We start from the raw sequence: 27,779 nt of genomic DNA, 5'->3' as shown, positions 1-27,779 counted from the left end.
CTGGGACGCTCACGCCTCTCGGGGAGGACCAGTCCCTGGGTCTAGGCAGGCGTCCCGGTGGTCTCCTGCGGTCTTCCAGCCCCGCAGCGCCCGCGGTGGGGGTTGGGGCAGCAGAGAGCGCAGGCGCAGTGCCCGCGTCTGGCGCCCCTCTCCTTGCTGGTCGCCCCTGGCAGTCCAGGCTGCAGTGGTCCCCGCTGAGCGCGCGGCGGCCTCAGCTGGCTAGGGAGGCCAGACCCGGAGCACAGCTCCGACTGAGTCCGCTAGTGCTCCGGGCGCACCCGCCTAGGCGTGACTCCCAGGTAACCGGCCGGGTGGCGGGTGGGCAGCAGCGGGCGGTGCGGGACTGAGCCGTCTGGTCCCGCCGGGAAGAGGGAGCGCACCGAGCCCCGCGTCGGAGGCAGCTCGCCGGTAGGGCGCCGGCGCTTGGGGTACGGTAGGCTGGCGTCAAGCGCCCCGCCTACTTGACAGACCTGCACGGGGCGCGCATCTCTGCGGGGCGTCCGAAAGGCCACCCAGTGCCCACTTCTCCCCGCTGCTGTCCTGGAGGACTGGAACAGAGGGTTGATAAAGTCAGTACCATTCTGGGGCCTCAGCCCGGGTCCTGACACCGTTGCTTGTGTGGGCCCAACCCCAGTCTGCATGTTGAAGGTCAGGGCTGTTGTCCCTCTTTTGGCCCCGGGGCCCACACAAGCGCGGCAAGTGCTTGTGGCGTCATATGTGTGATTGCGAATGCAACTTTTGAAAATTGCTGGGTGGTTTTAGGAGTCTGAGAATAATTTTGGATTTGCCATCACTTTCCTGTCCTGTGTCTATGAGTCTTGAACTCCAGTTGAGAATTTTGTGTCTCTTGATTTGATAGGGAGGAAGGACCCGGCGGTGGTCGATTGTGGAGGTGGAGGCTCGGGCAAGTTCCATCTCATCCATCCACGTAGAACAAAATGCGGGATTTTCTTGACGGAATTGGTTCTAGGTTTAGAATTCTACGCAGCGTGTGACCATTTAACTCATTAGAGGGGGAAGAAGGGTCGCGAGAACTGGCAGGAAGAACACTCACTCTTACTGGGGCAGCTGGGGGCGCCGCGCAGACCCACGTCACTACCCAGGCTGTCACCAGGCTCTGGTAGGAGCTGGGGCAACTTCCCGTCCCAGTGAGGATTGAGGAGCACCTAGATAGTCTCACACCAGGCCTGGAGGGTGAGGGAGCAGGCCCGAAGGGTGAGGGAGCAGGCCTGAAGGGGGCCAAGTCTGCCAGCTGTTCTCTGGGAAAGGACTTTGAGCATAGTTGACTGTGTCCGTGGTGCTGAAGCGCCTCATGCCCTGTTTTACGACTTCCTGGGCCTATGCCAGCCATATTTTCCTTATTTTGTATCTTTGCCAAAAATAACTCATTGCAAGGCAAGCGGACAGGACAGAGCCGGCCAGACACTAAAACCCTTCACAGATGGGTTGAGCGTGATCTCCCGAGGGAAACATTGCCGGGAAACATGGTTCACCTTGGAAGAAGAGATAAAGCACAGCTTGCTTGATTGCCTAAAAGTACACACTGTGAACAGACACACCGGCCCTAATGTATGCGCATATGTATGTGAATGCATGTGTAGGATACATGTATGAATGTATACCTACAATCATAATGCTCATCTCCTTTCAAAGCTAGCACGTACCACAAGCCACACATTCCCCAGAACCCTTTGTAACCCAGCTTTATTTTTTTGACACCTCTTGAATTTCTGGACTCTACAGCATAATTAATTTTCAAATCATCTGTTCCAAAGGCACTGTGCCTGTAGACGGAAGTGCTTGTGCTTGTATTCACATTTAAGTTCCAGAGAATGCTGTAGTAGAGGGACTGGGAGTGTAGCTCAGTGGCGTAGCACACACCCAGCATGCAAGAGACCTTAGGTGGGCTTCTCACTGCCACAGTCAGTCAATCAATCAATCAATCAACCAATCAATCAATCAATCAATCAATCAATCAAGCAAGCAAGCAATAGGAAGAAAAAAGAAAGCATGCTTCTTTAAAGAAAGTTAGGTAATAGAGAAGTGGAAAAATTCTTTTGTATGAGCACACATGTACTTTTAGATGGACCTTTATTCTGTCTGTTGTTTTCAGTAATCTTGTAATTATGAACACTGATGCTCAACATTTTATTAATATAGATCAGTGGGGGACTGGAGAGATGGCTCAGACGTTAAGAGCACTGACTGCTCTTCCAGAGGTCCCGAGTTCAAATCCCAGCAACCACATGGTGGCTCACAACCATCTGTAATGAGATCCAATGCCCTCTTCTGGTGTGTCTGAAGACAGCTACAGTGTACTCATATAAATAAAATAGATAAATCTTAAAAAAAATTATAGACCAGTGGTTTTCAACCTGTGTATTGACTCTTTTGGGGGTAGTCACATATCAGATATCCTGTATATCAGATATTTACATTATGATTCATAACAGTAGCAAAGTTACAGTTATGAAGTAGCAATGAAATAACTTTACAGTTGGGGAACACCGCAACTCGAGGAACTGTATTAAAGGGTCACAGCATTAGGAAGGCTGAGAACCACTGTTAAAGACAGTTATGCAGGGTTGGAGAGATAGTTCAGTGGTTAAGAGAACTGACTGCTCTTCCAGAGGTCTTGAATTCAATTCCCAGCAACCACATGGTGGCTCACAATTATCTGTGATGGGATCTGATGCCCTCTTCTGATGTGTCTGAAGACAATGACAGTGTACTCATATTAAATAAATAAATCTTTTTTTTAAAAAAATAGTTCTGCAAATAGCTTTTCTGTTTGTTTCCAGTTTGGGGACGGGGTCTCACTGATTCTCACACTGGCCTTGAATGCAAAGTCATCCTGTCTTAGCATCGAAGTATTGGGATTCCATGGAATTATGGATATGTGCTACCAAGCCCAGCAAACACTATGTGTTTTTTTTCCTTTAGACAAGTTTTTATACAGCCTCAGTTGGACTGAAAATCGGTATGTAGGCAAGGATGACCTTGAATTCCTGATCCTCCTACCCTCATCTCCCAGAAGGCGAGATTTCAAGTATGTACTACCATGCCCGGCCTGATGCCATCCTTAAATTATTTTAAGAACGGAGCTAGAGAGATGTTGGCAGACAGGAGTGTTTGCCTTTTTTGCAGAGGACCTGTGTTTGATTTTCGGGCCCCCATATTGCAGCTTATAGCTCTCTGAAGGTCCAGTTTCAGGGGACCTATGACCTCTTCTGTTCTCAGAGGGCGCCTGGTATGGACGTGGTCCACATACATCATACGGTCAAACATTTTCACGTATAAAAATAAATAAATAAATCCAAGGGGGGAAAGATATGGTAAGATTTAGGTGCATTAAATGGATGGTAATGCATTAGGACTGAGTAGAGGCACAATGTACAGCAACTCCTGGGTTTACTCATTTGACTGAAGTGTCAGTGCATATAAAGTACTAACTTCCTACTTCTCCCCGGTCTCCAGCCCTTTGGTAACAACCATTCTCTTCTTTTGTATGAGTTTGCCCATTTTATATACTTCATGTAAGTGGGACCAAGCAGGAGTTGTGATCAGTTTGCTTTACTTAGCATAATATCTCGTTTCATTTGTATTTTTTCGTAGGATACAATTTCTTTCTTCTTAAAGTCTGAATGTTATTTCTTTGTATTTATAGATGCTCCATTAAAAGAAGCTATTTGTGTATTGATGGACACTTAAATTGCCCCATGTGAATATAACACCTTTGCACAAACACACACTTGTTTAATTACAATCTTTTTTGTTGTTTGTTTGTTTTTGCTTTCTGACACAGTGTTTCTCTAAGCTGTTTGTTTTGTTTTGTGAGATAGTATTTTCCTGAGTTCCTTTGTTTTGTTTTCTGAGATAGTGTTTCTCTAAGTAACTTTGGCCATGCTGGAGCTCACTCTGTGGACCACACTAGCCTTGAACTCAGAGATCCTCCTCCCTGTCTCAGTGCTGGGATTAAAGATTATTTGTGTCACCATACCCAGTTTAATTACAGTCTTATAACAACATTCTTGAAGTAAAATTTGTGGTTCAATTGATAGATACTTTAATTTAGATACATTTGATGCATTAATCTGTTCAAATATTGATTATTTGCTCTTTTAAGCATCTCCAAAAGCACCACATTTAAGGAATATTTATTGGGCAACCATTATTTACAAATTGTGCCTTAAAAAGTAAACGAACATATGCTACTATAAATGGGAAATTTGAATGTCAGTAGCCCCATCCTTTCACCAAAGACAGGTTTTATCAATCGCTAAAGGGATTCTCTGATTGGGCAGACAGGAAAGGACATTTGTTCATTCATTCATTAGCAATATCTATTTCTCATCTCGTGACTTGCTCAGTCATATGTTTATTTTTCTATTGGCAAGTTTACTTATTTTTTAAATCCATATAAGCTCTTTGTATAGTATTGTATTGTTTGTTTTACTTTTGAGACAAAATCTCACCATGTATTTCTGACTGGCCTAGCTAGAGCTCCCTGACTATGTTGAATGTGCTGGCCTTAAACTAAAGAAATCTACCTCACGAGACCCTGAGATTAAAAGTCTATGCTACCACACTTTTTTTCCTTTTAACTTTGTTATCTTTGTTTATAGTATTATGCTGTGTAGAAAATTTCAATATATATTTAAAATTTTTATTTGAATGGTGTGTATGTATCTGAGAGAGTTTCTTTAACTGTTACTAGGATGAATTATCTAAGAAATCAACCCAAGGGAGAAAAGATTTATTTTAGCTTACAATTCAAAGAACAGTTCACCATGGAGGGTAAGTCAAAGCTGCGGGAGCTTGACATAGCTTGTGCCATCACACCCATAGTCAGAAACAGAGGGTAGTGGATACAGGGATTCTGTATAGCTTCCTTTCTCCATGTACACAGCCCAGGACCTGAGCAGGGAATGGTGCCATTACAGTAGGTGGGTCTTCTGGTCTCAGTTAGTGTGACCAAGACAAGCTCTTATCGGTGTTCTCAGAGGCCCATCTCCCAGGTAATTCTAGGTCTTGTTGACAATCAGCCCTGGCATCACAGAGTGAATATATGTTCATGTGGGTGTGTGCATATGTGTATGTGTGTGCATGTGCGTGGTGTGTATGTATGTGCAAGGGGATGAAGGATGCTGGGTGATTTTCTCCATCGTTCTTCATCTCATTTTTTTGAGACAGGGTCTCTCACATAACTTGGAGCTTACCAGTTGGCTGGATTGGCCTCTGTTCTAGGGTTTCAGATTCATGCTACTTTGGGCTTTTAATGTGGATGATGGGGATCTGAATTCAAGTCTTCATTCTTGCTCAGCAAGCATGCCCCTGACTGGGACATCTCCATGCATATTAATACAACTTTATTATATTTTTGGCATTTATATCAGCATTGCATTTCCCCATATAAAACATAATGCTCCTTAGCCTCTGATGTACTGAGATTACAAGCATGCATCTGATTCTATTGCTTTTCATATATAAATATCTTCTCATGGGAACATTGTTTTAAGTTTTGAATTTGCAAATGATTTGTTTATAATTTATCAAAATGATGCTTTAAACCCTTGATTTATTCTCTCATTTTCTTTTCAAATTTAGTTCATTCTTAGTTGTAAATTATTTTGTACATTAAATAATAAAACATGCAAGGCCTTGGGGTTGAGTGACAGAACAGAAAGGAATTAGAAAATATTGATTTCTAATCCATATTTATCTACATCTTCTAAGAGAAGTAATATGCTATTTAGTCTGAGTCTTTCAATGTGGTATATTTAATTTTTAGAAATCTAATTACAGTATTTTTACTTTAAATGTAGCTTGTAGTATTTTAAAAATGTTAGCATGCAATTTTTAAAAAGCTATCCTTTAGAGTATTTTTATGTAGCCAGAAGAAAATCTGTCCAAGTACACTAATTAGCCAAAATGGGAATTTATGTCAGAATATTTCTAAAAGGAGAACCACCCATGCGTAAGGTTGTATACATAAAAGGTTGGTCAAATGCCTTTTGGCAACCATCCATTATGGATCAATGTAATGTATTTTCCAAAACAAAAGAATTGGTATTTGAGTATTGTTGAATTATTCTGTATTATTTTCTTTCCAGGGTTTAAGATAATTTTGGAATAGACTAATGAGAATAACAATTTTTTAAAATATTTACTTCTTTATTGGGGGAGGGGTGCCACAGCACCTGTATGAAGGTCAAAGGACAACTTGCTGGGGTTGCTTTTCTCTTTCTACCAGATGAGTCCAGGGAACTCAGGTTATCAGGCTTGGTGGGCAGGTGCCTTAACTTACTGAACTACCTAACAGCCCTGAGAATAATAACCTCATCGTTTTTAGAGGATATATTTAAAGACAGAGCCGATTATAATAAAAAGATCAGATTATAAAATTAAATTCTCCCATCAGTCCAGTTCTGTAGGAACCAGCACAGATTTGGTTTGAAGTAAACATTTTCAGATTGTAACATTCATAACACTGGTTGTGAGATGTCATCAACTTTAAGATAATGTATCTTAAAGTAATGTAACTTTAGAAATATAACAATAGGGCTGGAGGGATGGCTCAGTGGTTAAGAGCACTGACTGCTCTTCCAGAGGTCCTGAGTTCAAATCCCAGCAACCACATGGTGGCTCATGACCCTCTCTAATGGGATCTGATGCCCTCTTCTGGTGTGTCTGAAGACAGCTATGTATATACATAAAATAAATAAATCTTTAAAAAAAGAAATATAACAATATATCATGAACTTAATGTATCATAAGGAGGTTACGATGTTTATTTTTTCTGTTTTATTGTTGATTGGTTGATTTTTTTGAAGCAAAGTCTTACTCTATAGCCAGGCTGGCCTTGCCGTCTGCTTCCCTGCCTCAGCCTCCCAGGTGCTGAGACTGTAGCTATGTATCCCAATTCCTCACATTTTCAAAAGAAAATGTTTTTTCATCAGAACATGATCTTAAGCTTTCAGTCAGTCAACATCCTATGTACATTTCGATTACTGGCAGCTTAGTTTAACTGTGTAAGAGTGGTGTTTCCTCGGGGTAAATCCCTAAGTGAAGTTAATGCTTCAGGAGGTGGTGTCACGCTGCACTGCTGGTGGCATTTGCATCTTTCTCATCTAAGTGGCAAAATGGACATCAACCTGCTCATTTGTGCTTCCATATCTTTAACAGGATTTGTATATCATTTGAGGTATGTCCTGGCTATTTTTGTTTTTCTTTTATGGATACATAGTTATAGTAATAGCCTTGTGTTTCTCTAGACCAGTTCTGTTTGTGAGCATGCTCTATCTGGGCTGGTGTGCCTGTCAGGTAGCTTGTCAGGAGGCAGCAGAGTCAAGCGGAGGGACCCACACTGAACATAGGCCAATGGTCACTCTGATTTTTATTTAAATACAGCTGACACTTCCATATTAGCTATTAGAAATAGGGGTTAATACTTCCTATTTCAGATAACATAAAAATAATATTAAGGGCTGGAGAGATGGCTCAGCGGTTAAGAGCACTGACTGCTGAGCCATCTCTCCAGCCCCCTTTTTGAAAGACAGTATTTGGACAGTGTTAGCTCTTCAGGCTGCCATAACAAAATGGATGGCTTTTAATTAACAATAGAAATGTGCTTCTAATTTTGAAGGTCAAGAAGTCCAAAACGAAGACACTAGAAAATCAGGTATCTGGCGAGGTCTGCCTCCTGTTCATAGATGGTAGCCTTTTGTGTGTCCCCAGGTATCAGAGTGGCAAGAGCTCTGCTCTCGTGACTTAGTCACCTTCTGAAGTTGCTACCTCTGGACATTCTCACATATGACTTTGTAGGAAGAAAGACAGTCTAACAGGGAGGTTAGTACAATAATAAGTCATAATTTTAAAAAGTTGCACTGCCAGGGATGAGACACAGGATGTGACACAAACTAGGCAAATGCCCTACCACTGAGCTGCACGCCTAACACACAAACCATACATTCTTTTTTAAAAAAAAAAAAACCTTGCATATGATTTGTATCTCCTCAAAGAAGTAGGCTTAATAAAGTCAAGAGAAATATATAGAGACATAAAGACATCTTGTAATCAAACACAATTTTAATCAAAGTTTATAAAGTTAATTTTAAAAATATTCTAACTCACAAAGGTGGCTAAGTTCCTTGATGCTTTTCAACTTGGATAGACAGCATTGCTATCCACACTTGAGACCTTCTGGCGGGTCTCTGCCAACATTAATGTCCCTAGTAATCTGATGGCCTGTGGTTACCACGGTGAGGATCAGACCCTCCCCATTTATTATGTGTTCCTGGACGTTGTGCTTCCCGACGGTCTGAATAGAAATACAACATTCTGTTGGCATGGGTCTGGGGTAAGGGAAGAGGGAAAAGCATAAGCATATTCTACCTGGGCCTTTTCCAGCACCTTAGAGCTGTGTTGGTTGTCAAAGTCTTGATTGGGTTTCGTGCTGAGACACCTTGGTGTTCTTAAACACTGACACATCACTGTGCCAGCAGGCAGCCACTGCTGTTTCTTTCTTCTTACTGAATGTTCTTCCTGCATACTTTGATCATAAAATCAGGCAAAATCTCCTTTCTCATCACCACCCATATATTGTCTTTCCTGCCTTTAATCCCTTAGCAATAGTGGGGAGATGTGAAGAGAATGGTAATCGCCAGTTTTCACTCCTTTCCCCTCTGGTTTGTACCCAGGAAATACCCTTAACTTGGCAGGGAAATGTCAGAGAACAGTGGAGATCAGGGAACTTTTTTCTGACTCGATTAAAATTTTACTTTGCTCTATAAATGTTAATGTACATACATAATTAAAAATATTGGCTTGTATATAAAATTATATTGCTGAGCTGTTTACTCTAGGTTCACATAATTGTCGCTGTACAGAGCCAATCCAGTATAATACTTTATGCGCACATAAACACTATTTCTGTTATGATTGCATATGAACTCAGTCCTCATGCCTAACATTTTACTGGAGCATGTTCAGTCACTTGCTGACTGCATATAATCAGTGACTTGGGAGTGAGTTCTTTTTTTATTTAAGACATCAAAGTATCAGTCAGCAGCTTTACTGGACTCTTACGAACCTGATAAAAGAAAAACCTTGCTTGCTCTTGCCTTTTTGCTCCTGCTCTGTCCCCTCTCCCCTTGCACCTTCTCTCCCCATTCCCTCTGCCCCCCTCTGCCTTTCTCTGTCTCTACTACCCTCTTAACTCCACTCCCAGTCCCAGAATACATTCTATTCTATACTAAAAAAAGAAAGAAAAAAAAAAAGAAAAACCATGTTGATCCATTTTTCTTTTTTTTAAAAAAAGAATTATTTATTAATTTTATATGCATGAGTACACTGTAGCTGTCTTCAGACACAGAAGAGGGCATCGGATCCCATGACAGATGGTTGTGAGCCACCATGTGGTTGCTGGGATTTGAACTCAGAACCTCTGGAAGAGCAGTCAGTGCTCTTAACCACTGAGTCATTTCTCCAGCTCCTGACCCATTTTTCGGATTAAATTTGTTTTCTTTGTTTTCTGTCTATCACTGCCTGAGCCACTGTTGTAAACAGGAGTGAAGGTCTGGAGAGGGAGTGAGTGGTGAGTGTGAGGGAGGCTGTTTAGAACCCTGGAGAATGATAGCCAAATTCTCCTATCACTCTAGAGTCAGAAGATCTGAGAGAGTTAGATTGAAGAACTGTGGAGACAAAAATGTGCATCAGCTGGTTTAACCAAGGATTAAAAGCCAACAGTTTAACAGTGAGGCCAGCTAGGCCAGAGAGTTCCTGTTCTGTCAGTATTTGTTGAGTCTGGTTCTGAGGCAGGACCTTCAAGATATCAAGAAAAAAGATAGTTATCATCCCTGTTCTTGGAGTGTTAAGAGTTTATCAGGGACTCTGTTATGTACACACACCGCCCCCAGTGACAGGGTATGTCCAGGACTGCTGTAACATCCCATAGGGAAGGAACAGGTCGTTTGAGAGAAGCTTCCCCGAGTGAGTTTCCAGCCCCCATTATCCCATGTGTTTTCTCATGATGGGAATCCGGCCTCCGCCATCCTCACTATATTTACTTGCTCTTTTTCCTTTGATGTAACCAATGTCCTGACCTCATCAGCTACTTCCTTGACCCAAATCTTCCCAAGAGTCAATCCTGCTGGTTCTGCCAGCCTCTTCACAACATTAAATTAAATAAGAGAGCTGTGGACTAAGAAATTAAAATCTCAAAGGTGCTAATTGCTTGTTAGAACCCTTTATTGGATCTTCAAGCCCAAGGACATCTACTTATAAACTGTACCAATGAAGACACTCAAGTAAAAAGAGGCTATTGAGATGTAGAGCTAAGGAGGCAGAAATAAAGATCTGGACAATGAGTTAGCCCCAGGGACTTGACTTCCGTAAGGAACATGGGAGACCAAGGGGAGGGCAGGCAAATGAGGGCTATGGCTGGAGGATTCTCCAAACGTGGTTAAGCTTCAAGGACCATTCACATAACATCCCCAGAACCACAAATACCCTTCTGTGTGTTTGTTCTTAAGGCATTTTTATTACATTATTTAGTGTGCATGTGTGCTTGTAGGTCATGAGGATCAGGTTGGCAGCAAGCACCTTTGCCTACTGAACCATCTTCCCACCCCCTCTCTACTGTGTTAAGAACACATTGCATTAAAGCATAAAAATATCATTCTATTTCTGAAGAGGGAAACATTGCTTCTATGAGCAGCTTCTGAAATTGCAGTCTTAGGAGACGGATGACATTATCTTTTTGTGCTGACTCCACTCGCTGGTCCAGAGCATCAGGAATCTGTGCAAGCATTAGAACAGCATGCGGTCCATCTGTTCAGGTCAGGTTTTCCCACATTAACATGCAGATTTATGGGGTGGTAACTTATGTAAGAAAAGTCAATGGTAATGATGTTCCATTCTGTGCTGCCAATTGGAATCTATATATATATTTTAGCCTGTCATGAAACTATCATAATACACACACACACACACACACACACACACACACACACACACACACAGAGGATTCTTTCAAAAGCACTAACAAAAGCATCTCCCACAGTTTGTAGTCATTTACCTCTGTTTTGGTTTGAGCACTAGACACCATCCATTCACATTTCTCCATAAAATGGTCTATTTTACCCACAGCCTTCCTTCCACAGATGGCAGAGATACACAGGAACGACGCTGGCTTCTTGGCTGACTTGTCAGACTGAAATACAGTAATGGCTTATTTTTTTCTTCTTAAGAAAGTAGGTTAAACTTTTTCAGATTTTAAATAGATACTTGTATAGAAAAATAAAAAACCCTAAGTATGTGTGCATGTATACACATACATATGAATTATTTTATATAAATAGAAGCCTACCAGCAATATTCTTTAGTGTGTGTGTGTGTGTGTGTGTGTGTGTGTGTGTGTGTGTGTGTTTTAGTGGGGGGACAAAATCCTGTGTATTTCACATTGGCTTCAAACTTTCTCTGTAGCCAAGGATGTCACTGAACTCGCCCTACTCCTGCCTTTGCCTTCACAGCGCTGGGGTTCCAGCCTCAGCTACCAAGTCTGGCTTCTGTGCTGTTGAGCATCAAACCCAGGACTCCATGCACGTTGGGCAAACACTGTTCCAAATGAACTACAACCCCATCCCATGAATATGCTTATAAATTTTGTTTGGTTCAGTAATATGACATATATACTTTCTTATATCAGTATATATACATAGGTATTATCATTTGGTATGGTGGTATTTTCCTTTAGCCCCTCTCCATTAATGGGCAATTAGGTTATTTCTAACTTCCATCACATGAAGAGAACCATGGTGACAAGCCTTATGTGTGCACTTTAATGCTCTGATGATCTCCTTAGTGTCTATTATTGGAAATGGCATGGATGGGAGAACTCACACATATAAAATTTTGACACATGTTGCTAACTTTTGATGAGATGGATTACACAGTGTTGTTATTAATGTGCAGAGTCCTTGGCAATGATGGGGCTTGATAAATCTTTTCACCTTTGCAGTATGTATGTGTTCTACATATATTAATAGAGTATGGTGATTTGTGTACTGTGATTTTGATAAGTCTCTGTGTATAATGTTGTGAAATTTAATCCAAAATATGATTTACAGTTTGGTCTGAAACAAGAGGGTACCTAATGACCATTTCTTAGTGGTCTTTGGGATTTTACCAAAATACAGTATACGGAAAGAGGTGACTGAATTGTGACTTTTTTTTTTAAAGATTTATTTATTCATTTATTATATATAAGTACACTGTAGCTGTCTTCAGACACACCAGAAGAGGGCATCAGATCCCTTTACAGATGGTTGTGAGCCACCATGTGGTTGCTGGGAATTGAACTCAGGACCTCTGGAAGAGCAGTCGGGTGCTCTTAACCACTGAGCCATCTCTCCAGCCCGAATTGTGACTTTTTAAATTATAACATCAATCTGTTATATGAAGAATCAGCTATGATAAAAAGAAATCAAATTTGTAAAATTTTGGGACTAACGCACTGTGGCATTTCTGGACTTTAGCCTGGAGTGAGGTGGGGATTCTGGCTTGGTGCTCACACAGATAAACTTTGGGAAGCACAGAACAGATGGGAGCAGGTGGTGCTGAAGTGTTTCAGGGCTCTGAGAATCCACGACTGCTCCCGGGGTATGTCTTTCTTCCTCATCTTCCTCTTCCTCCTCTTCCTCTTCCTCTTCCTCCTCTTCCTCCCCTCCCTCCTCCTCTTCCTCTCCCTCCTCTCCCTCCTCCCCCTCCTCTCACTCCTCCCTCTCCTCCTCCTCGCTCTCCCCTCTCCTCCTCCTCCTCCACCTCCCCCTCCCCCCTCCTCCTCCCCCTCCTCTTGTCCTGAGAGTCTTGTGTATCTGAGCTGATTGGAGGACATCTTGAGTTCACGGGGATGTTTGATATTCTTTCATAAGACTTAGGTGAATGATAAGCACCTGAGGTACATCAACAACACAAGAATTTCTCTTACACTTTTTAGCATGTGATCAATACAGTAAGTCAATGATTTAACCATGGATATACATATAAAATATCATGAAATACAAAAAGATGATTTTAGCTGGGCATAGCGCTGCACACCTTTAATCCCAGCACTCAGGAAGCACAGGCAGGCGGATCTCTGTGAGTTTGAGGCCAGACTGGTTTACATAGTAAGTTCCAGGACAGCCAGAGCAACACGGTGAGATTCTGTCCCCACCCTGAAACCTCCTCACCCCCCCCCAAGAAAAAACAAAAAAAGAAAAAAAAGATAGTTATGTTCTTGACCTCTTTCCCAGCCTTGGCTCTTCTATCCTGAGTAGAGTCACCAGCTGAATTGACAGGTGCTGGTTTCACTGCAAAGTGATTTTGCTTAATTTTTTCCTTTTAGGCAGAAGGAAAATGTGTCAGATGATAAGTATGTGTCATCTGAGGGTGCATATTTTATGTAAATTGATAAAACTGCTTTTCAGAGATCAGGGGTTCCCTGCTGGAAGGGGGTGCTGAGTGTGCGTTGTGAGACTGGTGTCGGGCTGTAGCTTGGAATGCGTGAGGCCCTGATATTGACCTCTGAAATCAAAGGAAGAAAGGGAAATAACATAAATGGTGAAAACCTTGCATTTTAGTGTGTTCTTAGCTGCCAGCCAACACATTCATTAGCGTGCCAGAGTGAATTTTAAAGTGTCACAACATAACTGCTCTGTTTCAAACCAGGCATCGTCACCTTCATACAAGCCAAATCTACTCACTGTTTCAAAACTGCCACATACAGTCCAGGAAAAAAAAAAAGAAAAGAAAGCCAAAACAAAATTTTTGTAAAATATCTTTTAAAAATCTCCCTTTTCAAAACCCTGGTATTGCTGGGCATGGTGGGTCATGCTTGTCATCTGGAGGCAGAGGCAGAGGCAGAGGCAGAGGCAGGTGGATGTCTATGAGCTGCAGGCCAGCCTGCTCCACATAGTGAGTTCAGGGGCAGCCAGGGCTATTTACACAGTGAGACCTTTCTCAAAGGACAAAATAAAACAAAAGCGAAGCCCCAAAGCGTGGGTATGCACGGCTCGTTCTACTCCAGTACTCATTAACCCCCAGTGAGTGATTTCAACCACGGGTCTGTTGCTCACCGAATGAAGGCAGTTGGTCTGGCTCTCCTCAGATGTGGAGTTTACTGCCTGCCTCCCTTTTCCAGCACCCTCTGCCCTTTCCTGTCCGTGCTGCTGGTGCCTCTCGGAATCTGCACAGCTTACAGATCACTCCCTGTGAACTGACTCTGGGCTCTCTGTGTCAATCGAGTCTCCAGTTCAAACTTGGACTAGTTTCCTGCTCAATGGCCATCTCCCTCTTCACACCAAACCTTCAACTCTTACCTCCACCTTTTTGCAAATCCCTTACGGATAATGCTCGTCCCTTCTACAGGCCAGACTGAACTAACTCAGAAAAACCAGGTCCCTCACTACCGTCTCCAGTTCAGCTCAAGTCTTCTTAGCCACGTTTGACTACAGACTTCATTGCTCTTCCGAATGGGGTTTGTATCCTCTCACCCAAGGCAACGCAGTGTCTGACAGCCCCAGCATCATCCAGCCTAACCCTTCAAAGCAGCCTTGACCTCTCCTGGAAAGTCTCTGGTTTTCAGCCTCCGACGAGGCTTCTCCACTCATGCACCCCTTCACTGAGCAGAGTTTTGGCTGATATGCTGATATGTGGGGCCTGGCATCAGCTGAATTTTTTTCCAGTTTAGATCAAGCATCAGGCTGCTAGTCAGTTCTGACATAGCTGTGCACCTGTTAAGCAGTGCAGGGAGCCACTATCACAACGCTGTCACCACTGACCAGTCAGCAGACTGATACAGTGATGAAGACAGATTTGGACTCTGCCATCCACATCCCTTCTCCGTGCATTTGTGAGATGGTTCCAGGGTCAGGAGGCACAACCAGTGACTGTGGAAACAAGGAGAGCAATGGTTACAGTGGTTGTGAGCTGCCATGTGGGTGCGGGCAATCGAACCAGGTCCTCTGCAAGAACAGCCAAACTCTTAGCCAGTGCTCTTGGCCAGTGCTCTTAGCCAGTGCCCTTAGCCAGTGCTCTTAGCCAGTGCTCTTAGCCAGTGCTCTTAGCCAGTGCTCTTGGTCAGTGCTCTTAGCCAGTGCTCTTGGCCAGTGCTCTTGGCCAGTGCTCTTAGCCAGTGCCCTTAGCCAGTGCTCTTAGCCAGTGCTCTTAGCCAGTGCTCTTAGCCAGTGCTCTTAGCCAGTGCTCTTGGTCAGTGCTCTTAGCCAGTGCTCTTGGCCAGTGCTCTTGGCCAGTGCTCTTAGCCAGTGCCCTTAGCCAGTGCTCTTAGCCAGTGCTCTTAGCCAGTGCTCTTAGCCAGTGCTCTTGGTCAGTGCTCTTAGCCAGTGCTCTTGGCCAGTGCTCTTGGCCAGTGCTCTTGGACAGTGCTCTTGGTCAGTGCTCTTGGCCAGTGCCCTTAGCCAGTGCTCTTAGCCAGTGCCCTTAGCCAGTGCTCTTGGCCAGTGCCCTTAGCCAGTGCTCTTAGCCAGTGCTCTTGGCCAGTGCTCTTGGCCAGTGCTCTTAGCCAGTGCTCTTAGCCAGTGCTCTTGGCCAGTGCTCTTAGCCAGTGCTCTTAGCCAGTGCTCTTGGCCAGTGCTCTTAGCCAGTGCTCTTGGACAGTGCTCTTAGCCAGTGCCCTTAGCCAGTGCTCTTGGCCAGTGCTCTTAGCCAGTGCTCTTAGCCAGTGCTCTTGGCCAGTGCTCTTAGCCAGTGCCCTTAGCCAGTGCTCTTGGCCAGTGCTCTTAGCTAGTGCTCTTGGCCAGTGCTCTTGGCCAGTGCTCTTGGTCAGTGCTCTTGGTCAGTGCTCTTAGCCAGTGCTCTTGGCCAGTGCTCTTGGTCAGTGCTCTTGGCCAGTGCTCTTGGTCAGTGCTCTTAGCCAGTGCCCTTAGCCAGTGCTCTTGGTCAGTGCTCTTGGTCAGTGCTCTTAGCCAGTGCTCTTGGCCAGTGCTCTTAGCCAGTGCTTTTGGCCAGTGCTCTTGGCCAGTGCTCTTAGCCAGTGCTCTTGGCCAGTGCTCTTGGCCAGTGCTCCTGGCCAGTGCTCTTGGCCAGTGCTCTTAGCCAGTGCTCTTGGCCAGTGCTCCTAGCCAGTGCTCTTAGCCAGTGCTCTTGGCCAGTGCTCTTGGCCAGTGCTCCTAGCCAGTGCTCTTAGCCAGTGCTCTTAGTCAGTGCTCTTGGTCAGTGCTCTTAGCCAGTGCCCTTAGCCAGTGCCCTTAGCCAGTGCTCTTAGCCAGTGCTCTTGGCCAGTGCTCTTGGCCAGTGCCCTTAGCCAGTGCCCTTAGCCAGTGCCCTTAGCCAGTGCTCTTAGCCAGTGCTCTTAGCCACTGAGCCATCTCTCCAGCCTGTCTTTCCTTTCTCTTATTTCAGACATAGTTTTGCTTTGTAGCTCAAGCTGGCCTTAAATTTGTAATCTTCCTGCCTCACCCTCCCAGGATATAGGATTAAAGGTGCATGCTACCATATCTAGTTGGAATTCATCCTTTAAAATTCCCCAAATAACATTTTAACATAGATATGTAAAATAAGCTATTATTTTGTGTGTCCACAAATTGTGTATGAATTCCTCAGTGTCTAGTCAGTTTAAAACTCAGCCTAGCCTTTTCTCTGCTCTCTAGTCACCAGGATATAGGCTGCTTTACTCTCCCATATCCTCCCCTCCATGATGGACTGAACCGTTGAAATGGCAGACAGATGGACGATTATGTCTGCATGCTCAGAGCAGCGTGGGGAGATGTGGGTAGACCTATATGGAGAGACTGGCTACTGTGAACCCCGCCCCTGAGAGTGCTTCTGAGGAAAATGGCCAGTAGGACAGTGTCTTTAGGGACACAGCAAGTCTTCACAGTTAGGATGCACATTAGCAGTGTCCCCATATATACACCTCTACTACTTGGCTCTTTCCTCTTGGCCACTTGCTGGGAGACGTGGTGGACACTGCCATCTCCTATTTGGAATCACTTGGAACTCACAAAGTTGGAGATGATGTGGGGATTCCCAGAGTGCTTCCTACACCACCCAGTCGGCAGGCAGTGCCTGCAGTGGCAGCTTCACATGGGGCCAGAGGAGAGGAGGAGAAGCAAAGCCCTATGCTGGGCTTGATTATATACATCTCAGCACTCAGGGGCCGGAGGCAGAAAGGAGGATTATCAAATGATGACTAGCCTGGGCTATATGAGACCCTGTCTCAAAACACCCAAAAAGTCAGTATGTAGTTGTACCGGCTGGTTTTGTGTGTCAACTTGACACAAGCTGGAGTTATCACAGAGAAAGGAGCCTCAGTTATGGAAATGACTTCATGAGACCCAGCTCTAAGGCATCTTCTCAACTAGTGATCAAGAGGGCAGGACTCAGCCCAGTGTGGGTGGTGCCGTCCCTGGACTGGTGGTCTTGGGTTCTATAAGACAGCAAGCTGAGCAAAGCTGGGCAAGCCAGGGGAAGCAAGCCAGTGAGTAACATCCCTCCATGGCCTCTGCATCAGCTCCTGCTTCTTGACCCGCTTGAGTTCCAGTCCTGACTTCCTTTGGTGATGAACAGCAATGTGGAAGTGTAAGCTGAATAAACCCTTTCCTCCCCAACTTGCTTCTTGATCATGATGTTTGTGCAGGAATAGAAACCTTGACTAAGACAGTAGTAGTGGTGTACACGTATACCCCCGACACGCGCGCGCGTGCGCGGACACACACACACACACAGACAGAGACAAAGAGACAGAGAGAGATCTTAAATCATATTTTTTATTCTTTGAAACTTAAGATGTAGAAAATAGCTAATTTTGGCTAGTATAAAAAGTACTAAGAAATTAAGCAACCACTTTTTTTTTTCTTTTTTTCGGAGCTGGGGACCGAACCCAGGGCCTTGCGCTTGCTAGGCAAGCGCTCTACCACTGAGCTAAATCCCCAACCCCCTTTTTTATTATTATTATTAACTTGAGTATTTCTTATATACATTTCGAGTGTTATTCCCTTTCCCAGTTTCCGGGCAAACATCCCCCTAATCTCTCCCCCTCCCCTTCTTTATGGGTGTTGCCCTCCCCATCCTCCCCCCATTGCCGCCCTCCCCCCAACAATCTAGTTCACTGAGGGTTCAGTCTTAGCAGGACCCAGGGCTTCCCCTTCCACTGGTGCTCTTACTAGGATATTCATTGCTACCTATGAGGTCAGAGTCCAGGGTCAGTCCATGTATAGTATTTAGGTAGTGGCTTAGTCCCTGGAAGCTCTGGTTGCTTTGCATTGTTGTACAAATGGGATCTCGAGCCCCTTCAAGCTCTTCCAGTTCTTTCTCTGATTCCTTCAACGGGGGTCCTATTCTCAGTTCAGTGGTTTGCTGCTGGCATTCGCCTCTGTATTTGCTGTATTCTGGCTGTGTCTCTCAGGAGCGATCTACATCCGGCTCCTGTCGGCCTGCACTTCTTTGCTTCATCTATCTTGTCTAATTGGATGGCTGTATATATGTGGGCCACATGTGGGGCAGGCTCTGAATGGGTGTTCCTTCTGTGTCTGTTTTAATCTTTGCCTCTCTATTCCCTGCCACGGGTATTCTTATTCCCTTTTTAAAGAAGGAGTGAAGCATTCACATTTTGATCATCCGTCTTTGAGTTTCATTTGTTCTAGGCATCTAGGGTAATTCACGCATTTGGGCTAATAGCCACTTATCAATGAGTGCATACCATGTGTGTTTTTCTGTGATTGGGTTACCTCACTCAGGATGATATTTTCCAGTTCCAACCATTTGCCTATGAATTTCATAAAGTCATTGTTTTTGATAGCTGAGTAATATTCCATTGTGTAGGTGTACCACATTTTCTGTATCCGTTCCTCTGTACAAGGGCATCTGGGTTCTTTCCAGCTTCTGGCTATTATAAATAAGGCTGCGATGAACATAGTGGAGCACGTGTCTTTTTTATATGTTGGGGCATCTTTTGGGTATATGCCCAAGAGAGGTATAGCTGGATCCTCAGGCAGTTCAATGTCCAATTTTCTGAGGAACCTCCAGACTGATTTCCAGAATGATTGTACCAGTCTGCAATCCCACCAACAATGGAGGAGTGTTCCTCTTTCTCCGCATCCTCGCCAGCATCTGCTGTCATCTGAGTTTTTGATCTTAGCCATTCTCACTGGTGTGAGGTGAAATCTCAGGGTTGTTTTGATTTGCATTTCCCTTATGACTAAAGATGTTGAACATTTCTTTAGGTGTTTCTCAGCCATTCAGCATTCCTCAGCTGTGAATTCTTTGTTTAGCTCTGAACCCCATTTTTAATAGGGTTATTTGTCTCCCTGCGGTCTAACTTCTTGAGTTCTTTGTATATTTTGGATATAAGGCCTCTATCTGTTGTAGGATTGGTAAAGATCTTCTCCCAATCTGTTGGTTGTTGTTTTGTCCTAACAACAGTGTCCTTTGCCTTACAGAAGCTTTGCAGTTTTATGAGATCCCATTTGTCGATTCTTGATCTTAGAGCATAAGCCATTGGTGTTTTGTTCAGGAAATTTTTTCCAGTGCCCATGTGTTCCAGATGCTTCCCTAGTTTTTCTTCTATTAGTTTGAGTGTATCTGGTTTGATGTGGAGGTCCTTGATCCACTTGGACCTAAGCTTTGTACAGGGTGATAAGCATGGATCGATCTGCATTCTTCTACATGTTGACGTCCAGTTGAACCAGCACCATTTGCTGAAAATGCTGTCTTTTTTCCATTTGATGGTTTTGGCTCCTTTGTCAAAAATCAAGTGCCCATAGGTGTGTGGGTTCATTTCTGGGTCTTCAATTCTGTTCCATTGGTCTATCTGTCTGTCTCTGTACCAATACCACACAGTTTTTATCACTATTGCTGTGTAATACTGCTTGAGTTCAGGGATAGTGATTCCCCCTGAAGTCCTTTTATTGTTGAGGATAGTTTTAGTTATCCTGGGTTTTTTGTTATTACAGATGAATTTGCAAATTGTTCTGTCTAGCTCTTTGAAGAATTGGATTGGTATTTTGATGGGGATTGCATTGAATCTGTAGATCGCTTTTGGTAAAATGTCCATTTTTACTATATTAATCCTCCCAATCCATGAGCATGGGAGATCTTTCCATCTTCTGAGGTCTTCTTCAATTTCTTTCTTCAGAGTCTTGAAGTTCTTATTGTACAAATCTTTTACTTGCTTGGTTAAAGTCACACCGAGGTACTTTATATTATTTGGGTCTATTATGAAGGGTGTCGTTTCCCTAATTTCTTTCTCGGCTTGTTTCTCTTTTGTGTAGAGGAAGACTACTGATTTATTTGAGTTAATTTTATACCCAGCCACTTTGCTGAAGTTCTTTATCAGCTTTAGTAGTTCTCTGGTAGAACTTTTGGGATCACTTAAATATACTATCATATCATCTGCAAATAGTGATATTTTGACTTCTTCTTTTCCGATCTGTATCCCCTTGACCTCCTTTTGTTGTCTGATTGCTCTGGCTAGAACTTCAAGAACTATATTGAATAAGTAGGGAGAGAGTCGGCAGCCTTGTCTAGTCCCTGATTTTAGTGGGACTGCTTCAAGTTTCTCTCCATTTAGTTTAATGTTAGCAACTGGTTTGCTGTATATGGCTTTTACTATGTTTAGGTATGGGCCTTGAATTCCAATTCTTTCCAGGACTTTTATCATGAAGGGGTGTTGAATTTTGTCAAATGCTTTCTCAGCATCTAATGAAATGATCAGCAACCGCTTTTTAATGTGGATTTAAATTGTCATCATAATTCTGGTTCAGGTGACAACTTGGAGGTATTTTGCTTTATTTCACAAAGCTAATTCCAATATGTTAACATTTATTGATCTTTTGATCTTAAACTCAAGGTGTGTCTTACTCTAGCTCCAAGTTTGAAAATGGGAAAGGTACACGTCAGTAGATCTTGCTGCTTTTAGCATTAGAGACATTTGTCTCCATCCTTCAGAGAGCCCAGGCATCATCCCCAGCCATGCACTCCAGGGTTACTACCATTTCCTTCCAGTGGGTTTTCTTTTTCCCCTTCTTTTCTTGCCTTAGCGGTTTGGGGTGGGCTACAACTGATGAACATATATGACAACAGGGACTCAGAGCTGTTAAACCAATGGCACCTCAACTTAGGCACGTCTTCTCACTCCCCAGTTGGAAACAAACCTGCATAGAACCTTGTCATTTGCCCCTTGCTGTTTGAACACAGAGAAAGTGGTTGGAAAGAAAAGGGTGAGCAGTGATGTCTCCAGTCACTGTCTAGAAAGGCAGGGAAATGTGAGTGTCTTGGGACCAAGTGGATACTGTTGGGTTTTGTCCAAGAAAGCTAGGCACAGGGCAAACAGTAAGCTCTATAGTGCAAAAGTCTTGCACAGCAGAGGTCTGTCTTGAGCCTTTGGAACTGACCTGAGAAAACCTGCATTTGCAAGCCTGCAACCTAAAGGATATGTGACAAAAAAACAAAGTCACTTAAGAAACAATTCTGGACCACTAGGAACTTATCACAAGGAACTGGCTTACTGTGCAGTGAAGCTGGATAACACGCATGAAGTCTGCAGAGAGGTAGGCAGGGAGGGGAGAGTAAAAACAAGTTGGAAATTCATGAACACAGATACAGCTTTATTGTCTAAGAACAGTAAGGAAAAGGGCAGGTTGGAACTTTGAGGACATCAAATACTTGGATCTCTGACATTATGAAATGACTAAGCATTCAACGTACTAGGTTAGCTCTACTCCACAGTCATGCAGTCTTGTAATTAAGTTAAATTCAACTCATCAAGAACCTTGTTTTTCTTTCTTTGAGACAAGGTCTCATGTAGCCTAGGCTGGCCTTGAACACCTGTGTATCTGAGGCTGGTTTTGACCTCCTTGTGTCTCTGCCTCCATTTCCCAAGCTCTGGGATTACACCTCAGTTAGGGGGTTTTAACACATCTACAAAGTCCATTCGTGGCAGCTTTAAGTTTGTGTTTGATTACGTAGGTGAGGTCTGTGGTGCAGCTTGTCCTAGGTTAGACACCGATGGCCTATTACACAAGAGCCAGTGCATGACATGTCCCTTTCATGTTCTTTCCTTTTCGTGCCTCTAGGGAAGTTACAGCCCAACAGATGGGGACTAAAGCAATTAAGGGGCTGGAGAGATGGCTCAGCGGTTATGAGCACTGGCTGCTCTTTCAGAGGATCTGGGTTCAATTCTGAGTACCCACTTGGCAGGTCACAACTGTCTGTAACTCCAGTTCCAGGGTTTCTGACACCCTCACACTGATGCACATGCGAGCAAAAATCAGTGAACATAAAATAAAAATAAATTATGTATAAAAGTTAAACCCTTCTTTGTAGGTTGATATCATTATGCAGGTAAAGGCAGGTACAGGCTAGAACAAGGCCTGTCATTGGACGAGAAGGAAGGATGGGTGGGAGAAAAAGTTTTAGAGAGGCACAGGAGACCAGAGGGAGGAGGAGACAAAAGAACTTGGCGGCAGGTGTTAAGATTCCTCTCTGCGGGGCTGGAGAGATAGCTCAGCGGTTAAGAGCACTGACTGCTCTTCCAGAGGTCCTGAGTTCAATCCCCAGCAACCACATGGTGGCTCACAACCATCTTTAATGGGATCTGATGCCCTCTTCTGGTGTGTCTGAATTTACAGTGTACTCATATACAAAAAATAAATATATCTTTAAAAAAAAAAAAGATTCCTCTCTGCACATTTTACAGGTTGTTTATGACTATTCTTAAGGGATGGATGTGTACCGGATTTTGTGTTGTCTAGATGAGCAAATTATATCTTATCTAGGTGGGCAGTTTATATCCTCATCAACTGGTTGTAAGTTTATTGTGTGGACTGTATTGTGGACTGAGAATTTAACATGTAAATCTGATTGTTGGGTTACAGTTTGTTGAGTCTTGATTTTACCAGGTGGCTGGAACCAGAGAGTTCAAGGCTAGCGGAGAGCCTCTGGGAGAGATACTAATCTGGCCCAATGGGGAACTAGCAACCACCAGGGTTTGCACAGGAACCGCTTCCACTGCTTTTTTATTTTTTTTTCTTTTTTTCAGAGCTGGGGACCGAACCCAGGGCCTTGCGCTTGCTAGGCAAGCGCTCTACCACTGAGCTAAATCCCCAACCCCCTTTACAATTTTTAAAACGCTACATGTGTGTGGATATTGGCATACATGTGCCATGGCATGTGTGTGGAAGTCAGAGGACAGTTTGCAAGAGTCAGTTCTTTTTACCATGTGAGTTCTGGGGATTGAATATTGGCCTCTTTTTGGAGTGCATACTTGGCCACTGAGCTATCTTGAGAGCCTGATAAACTCTTCTTATGGTCTCCGAGAAAAAAGGAGGAATAAAATAGCAACCTACACACTCTAACTCTGCCCCTAGAGCTGTAGATTTGGCCTGTAGCAGGAAGGGGGAACTTTGAATGGAGAGAAGGTAACATTTTAACAACAGTGGCAGGGGTGGGGATTTAGCTCAGTGGTAGAGCGCTTGCCTAGGAAGCGCAAGGCCCTGGGTTCGGTCCCCAGCTCCGGAAAAAAAGAACCAAAAAAAAAAAACAAAAAAAAACAGTGGCAAATGAGAAGTTATGGAATGTAAAATTTCATTAAGGCAATTACTGGTCATCAAGGAGGAGAATTGATATAGTTAAATTGGGTAGAGTAACTAGGAACATAAAATTCTAGAGCTGAGCCAAGCAGGAAGCAACATAATTGCATTATACAAATCAGATTAGAAGCGTTGTAATTATTTAGGTAAAGAAATGTCTGGGGGTTGGGGATTTAGCTCAGTGGTAGAGCGCTTACCTAGGAAGCGCAAGGCCCTGGGTTCGGTCCCCAGCTCCGAAAAAAAAGAACCAAAAAAAAAAAAAAAAAAAAAAAAAAAAGAAATGTCTGGAGAAGTCAGACGCTTGTTCCTGAAGACGATTTAGAATTAGGCCCTAACAGATGATCAGTGTTCAGAAAGTTGGAGAATGGAGGAACTAGTAAAATGAAAGTCTGAAAAATGAAAGTCTGGAAAATGATTTTACACACATGATATGGTCAGGGGGACACACGCCACGCAGCAAAGCGTGAATGCCAAGGGGCTACGGGCAGACCAGGGCCAGCGCACCAAGTGCCTGGTGGAGGACTTGGATTTAACTTTTCTTTCTTTCTTTTTTGTTTGTTTTGTTGTGTTGTGTTTTTTAGACAGCATCTCACATGACCATGGCTAACTTCCAACCCACTCATTATGTAGCTGAGAAAGCTAACTTCCTGGTCTTCCTGTCTCCTAAGTGCTGGGATACAGGGGTGCACTGTGATAGTGTAGGAATGAGGTCGGTAGAGTTTTGTTCTGAATCTTTCTTTCTTTCTTTCTTTCTTTCTTTCTTTCTTTCTTCCTTTCTTCCTTTCTTTCTTTTTTTTAAAGATTTATTTATTTCATGTATGTAAGCACACTGTCGCTGTCTTCAGACACACCAGAAGAGGGCATCGGATCCCATTACAGATGGTTGTGAGCCACCATGCGGTTGCTGGGAATTGAACTCAGGACCTCTGGAAGAGCAGTCAGTGCTTTTAACCACTGAGCCATCTCTCCAGCAACATTCTGAATCTTTCAAAGACAGGATAACACAGATGGGATTTGGAAGGGGGAGGACTGTGGGACTCAAGGAGGGCAGACAGGAGGCCAGGGTAACCTTCTAGTCCGGAACCCACACTACCTTCATCTGGAAAAACGGCATAAGCATGGAATTAGAGAAAAGAGAAAACCCTTGAGAAACAGTTCAAAGACACAAGCAGTAATGAGGGACAGCCGATTTAGAGTGTGGTGACAGCAAGGAGATTTCAGAGTGTCCCTTGGTTTGTAGCTTAGGAATCTGGAGGGACCATGAGGTCGCCAACAGAAGTGAGGCAGCTGGGAAGGAAATCCCTTCGTGGGGAGACTGTGCCACAGTCTGAAGCTACTGAAGCTAAAGCCATGCTTTAAAACGGAAATGGACACAAAGGGGCCTGACATTTCTTGACACTTGTATGCTGGAGGGACTGTAAGGAAGCGGTGGGTTAGGAAACTGGTGGCTCTGAGGCCTGGGTAGTATTTCCCATGGCTTCTTCCAGCTGAAAGGATCTTCAGAAGAAAGGGCACACACAGAACAGATAGTGTTAAAACAGCAGAACCCGGTTTGGCTTTGGGGTTATGGTGTAAGAACTTGGAATTGGTGAGTTTGGGCAAGGATTTTAGGAATGATGAGGAAAAAGGTTTCTTCTTTTCTCCTTTGTCTCCTCCCTTTTAGGGTGAGAATGCCTATGGGCTTCACATATCTGGTAAGGTCTTTGGCCAGACTATATTTTAGGGAAGAAGAAAAGAATCACTGAGAAGGAAAAAGAATTGTTCAAAGAACGACAGGAAGGCAGGCTGAGGGAGAAAGAATAACACTGTAAAAGATACCCAGTGTTTCACAGGATAATTATAGGTGAAAATGGCCAAATTTACTTACTGCTCACATCTGACAGTTTACTATATATAGTGCTATAGCAAATTATTTATGGTCAGTATTTCTTTACTCCTTACTTTGAAAGAAGCTTAATGTTTTTCCTAATCAGCAGTATTTCACAGTATCAAGTGCTGGGGTTATAGGTATGTGACACTATACCTGGCTTAGATTGTGTTATTATGTAAAATACTTTGGGGGACTGATGAGATGGCTCAGTGGTTAGCACCTCCTCTTTCAAAGGACCCTGCTTTGGCTCCCAGCATATATGTGAGGTGGCTCACAACTAACTACTTGTAACTCCAGTTTCAGGAAATCTGACTCCATTTTCTAGCCCGTGAGGATATCTTCATGTGCACATGTATATTCCTATGCTCGCACAAACAAAATTTAAAAAAATCTTTAAAATATTTCGGGTTTATGTACTTGCAATTTAGAACATAGCCAAGTAGACACATAAATAAGTAAGATGTGATTGAAGTTGCTTTTTAGTTTGGTGTTTTTCTTTTAAGATGGGTCATATGGTATATGCCTCTAATCCTTACAGTTGGGAGGTGGAGGCATAAGGACCAGGAGTTCAAGGATATTATGGGCTAGATGAGACCCTACTTCAAAAAAACCAATTAACCAACCAATCAGCCAAGCTAAATGAGGCAAAGCGCAGATGGAGTGGGACTTCGGGACAGGTTTACAGCAGACATGATAAGGGGAGGGAAGTTCGGTGGGCTTCGTGTATGTGGTAATGCACGTGCCAGGTCCTCTTTTCCTATTACATCTTCCAGACTCTTGCTATATTTGGCTTTCATCATTGAATTAGTATATATCTGTAAAATAGCAATGCAGTCTTCAACGGAATGAACATGTTTGTTTTTCTTTTTCTTTAAATAGAATTTCTTATCTGAAGAAATGGATACTTCTCCATCCAAAAAATACCCAATTAAAAAACGGGTGAAAATACATCCCAATACAGTCATGGTGAAATATACCTCTCATTATCCCCAACCCGGGGAGGATGGGTATGAAGAAATCAACGAAGACTATGGTAGATTTATGGAAGAAAACCCAAAGAAAAGTCTGCTGAGTGAAATGAGAAGAAAAGGAAGAACTCTGTTTGGAACCATGGACACTCAGCCTCCACGATCAGAAGACCCAAGAGCCAGCAGCAGGGGACAGTTCCAGAGCTTTGCAGAAAAGAACATTTTTCAGTCCCGAAAAATGTGGCTAGTGCTGTTTGGGTCTGCACTGGCGCATGGATGTGTGGCTCTCATCACGAGGCTTGTTTCCGACCGTTCTAAAGTTCCGTCCTTAGAACTGATTTTTATCCGGTCTGTCTTGCAGGTCTTATCCGTGATAGTTGTGTGTTATTACCAGGAAGCTCCCTTTGGGCCCAGCGGATACAGATTACGACTTTTCTTGTACGGTGTGTGCAACGTTATTTCCATCACCTGCGCTTACACCTCCTTTTCAATAGTTCCTCCCAGCAATGGCACCACGATGTGGAGAGCCACCACCACCGTTTTCAGTGCTGTTCTAGCCTTTCTTCTTGTAGATGAGAAAATGGCATATGTTGACATGGCTACAGTGGTCTGCAGCATCCTGGGTGTTTGTCTTGTCATGATCCCCAACATTGCTGATGAGGACAATTCTCTGTTAAATGTCTGGAAGGAAGCCTTTGGGTATACAATGACTGTGATGGCTGGGCTGACCACTGCTCTTTCTATGATAGTGTACAGATCCATCAGGGAGAAGATCAGCATGTGGACCGCACTGTTTACCTTTGGTTGGACTGGAACAATCTGGGGGTTATCTACTATGTTTGTCCTTCAAGAACCCATCATTCCTTTAGATGGAGAAACATGGAGCTATCTCATTGCTATATGCATCTGTTCTACTGTAGCATTCTTAGGCGTTTATTACGCCTTGGACAAATTCCACCCAGCTTTGGTCAGCACAGTACAACATCTGGAGATTGTGGTAGCTATGGTCTTACAGCTTCTAGTGTTACACATATTTCCTAGTGTTTATGATGTTTTTGGAGGGGTGATCATCATGATTAGTGTATTTGTCCTTGCTGGCTATAAACTTTACTGGAGGAATGTAAGGAGGGAAGATTATCAGGAAATACTGGACTCTCCCATTAAATGAACACCTGGTTATTACTGTCATCTTGTTAATGTCTAGTTATCAACACATACACTGCCATTTTAGCATTTACTTGTAGATGTCTTTTGTGTTACATTATCAATAGAGTGCTATATAGTATAAATAATTATGCAGATGCAGAAAAATATACCAGACTAATATATTAAAGAATAAATATTAAATAGCTG

General features: G+C 43.5%; 1 protein-coding gene across 2 annotated transcripts; it reads left to right on the top strand.

Moving 5' to 3' along the window:
- Positions 1-27,779, top strand: Slc35g2 (solute carrier family 35, member G2). 2 transcript variants are annotated; one of them, NM_001393842.1, is made up of 2 exons: positions 1-299; positions 26,338-27,779. In NM_001393842.1, exon 2 carries the CDS (start codon positions 26,356-26,358, stop codon positions 27,592-27,594), a length of 1,239 nt encoding a protein of 412 aa, NP_001380771.1. In that variant the 5' UTR covers positions 1-299; positions 26,338-26,355; the 3' UTR covers positions 27,595-27,779. The 2 variants fall into 2 exon arrangements, with proteins under 2 accessions (NP_001380771.1, NP_001012126.1); NM_001012126.2 differs by lacking the exon at positions 1-299 and adding an exon at positions 444-569.

Source organism: Rattus norvegicus, chromosome 8 (assembly GCF_021556685.1).
Source record: "Rattus norvegicus strain SHRSP/BbbUtx chromosome 8, alternate assembly SHRSP_T2T, whole genome shotgun sequence".
In the NCBI taxonomy this organism is placed as follows: Eukaryota; Metazoa; Chordata; class Mammalia; order Rodentia; family Muridae; genus Rattus; species Rattus norvegicus.
This window is presented reverse-complemented; position numbering and strand designations above follow the sequence as displayed.

Coding starts and splice junctions, on each gene's coding strand:
- Slc35g2 (NM_001393842.1), top strand. CDS start 26,356: ATGGATACTTCTCCATCCAAAAAATACCCAATTAAAAAACGGGTGAAA.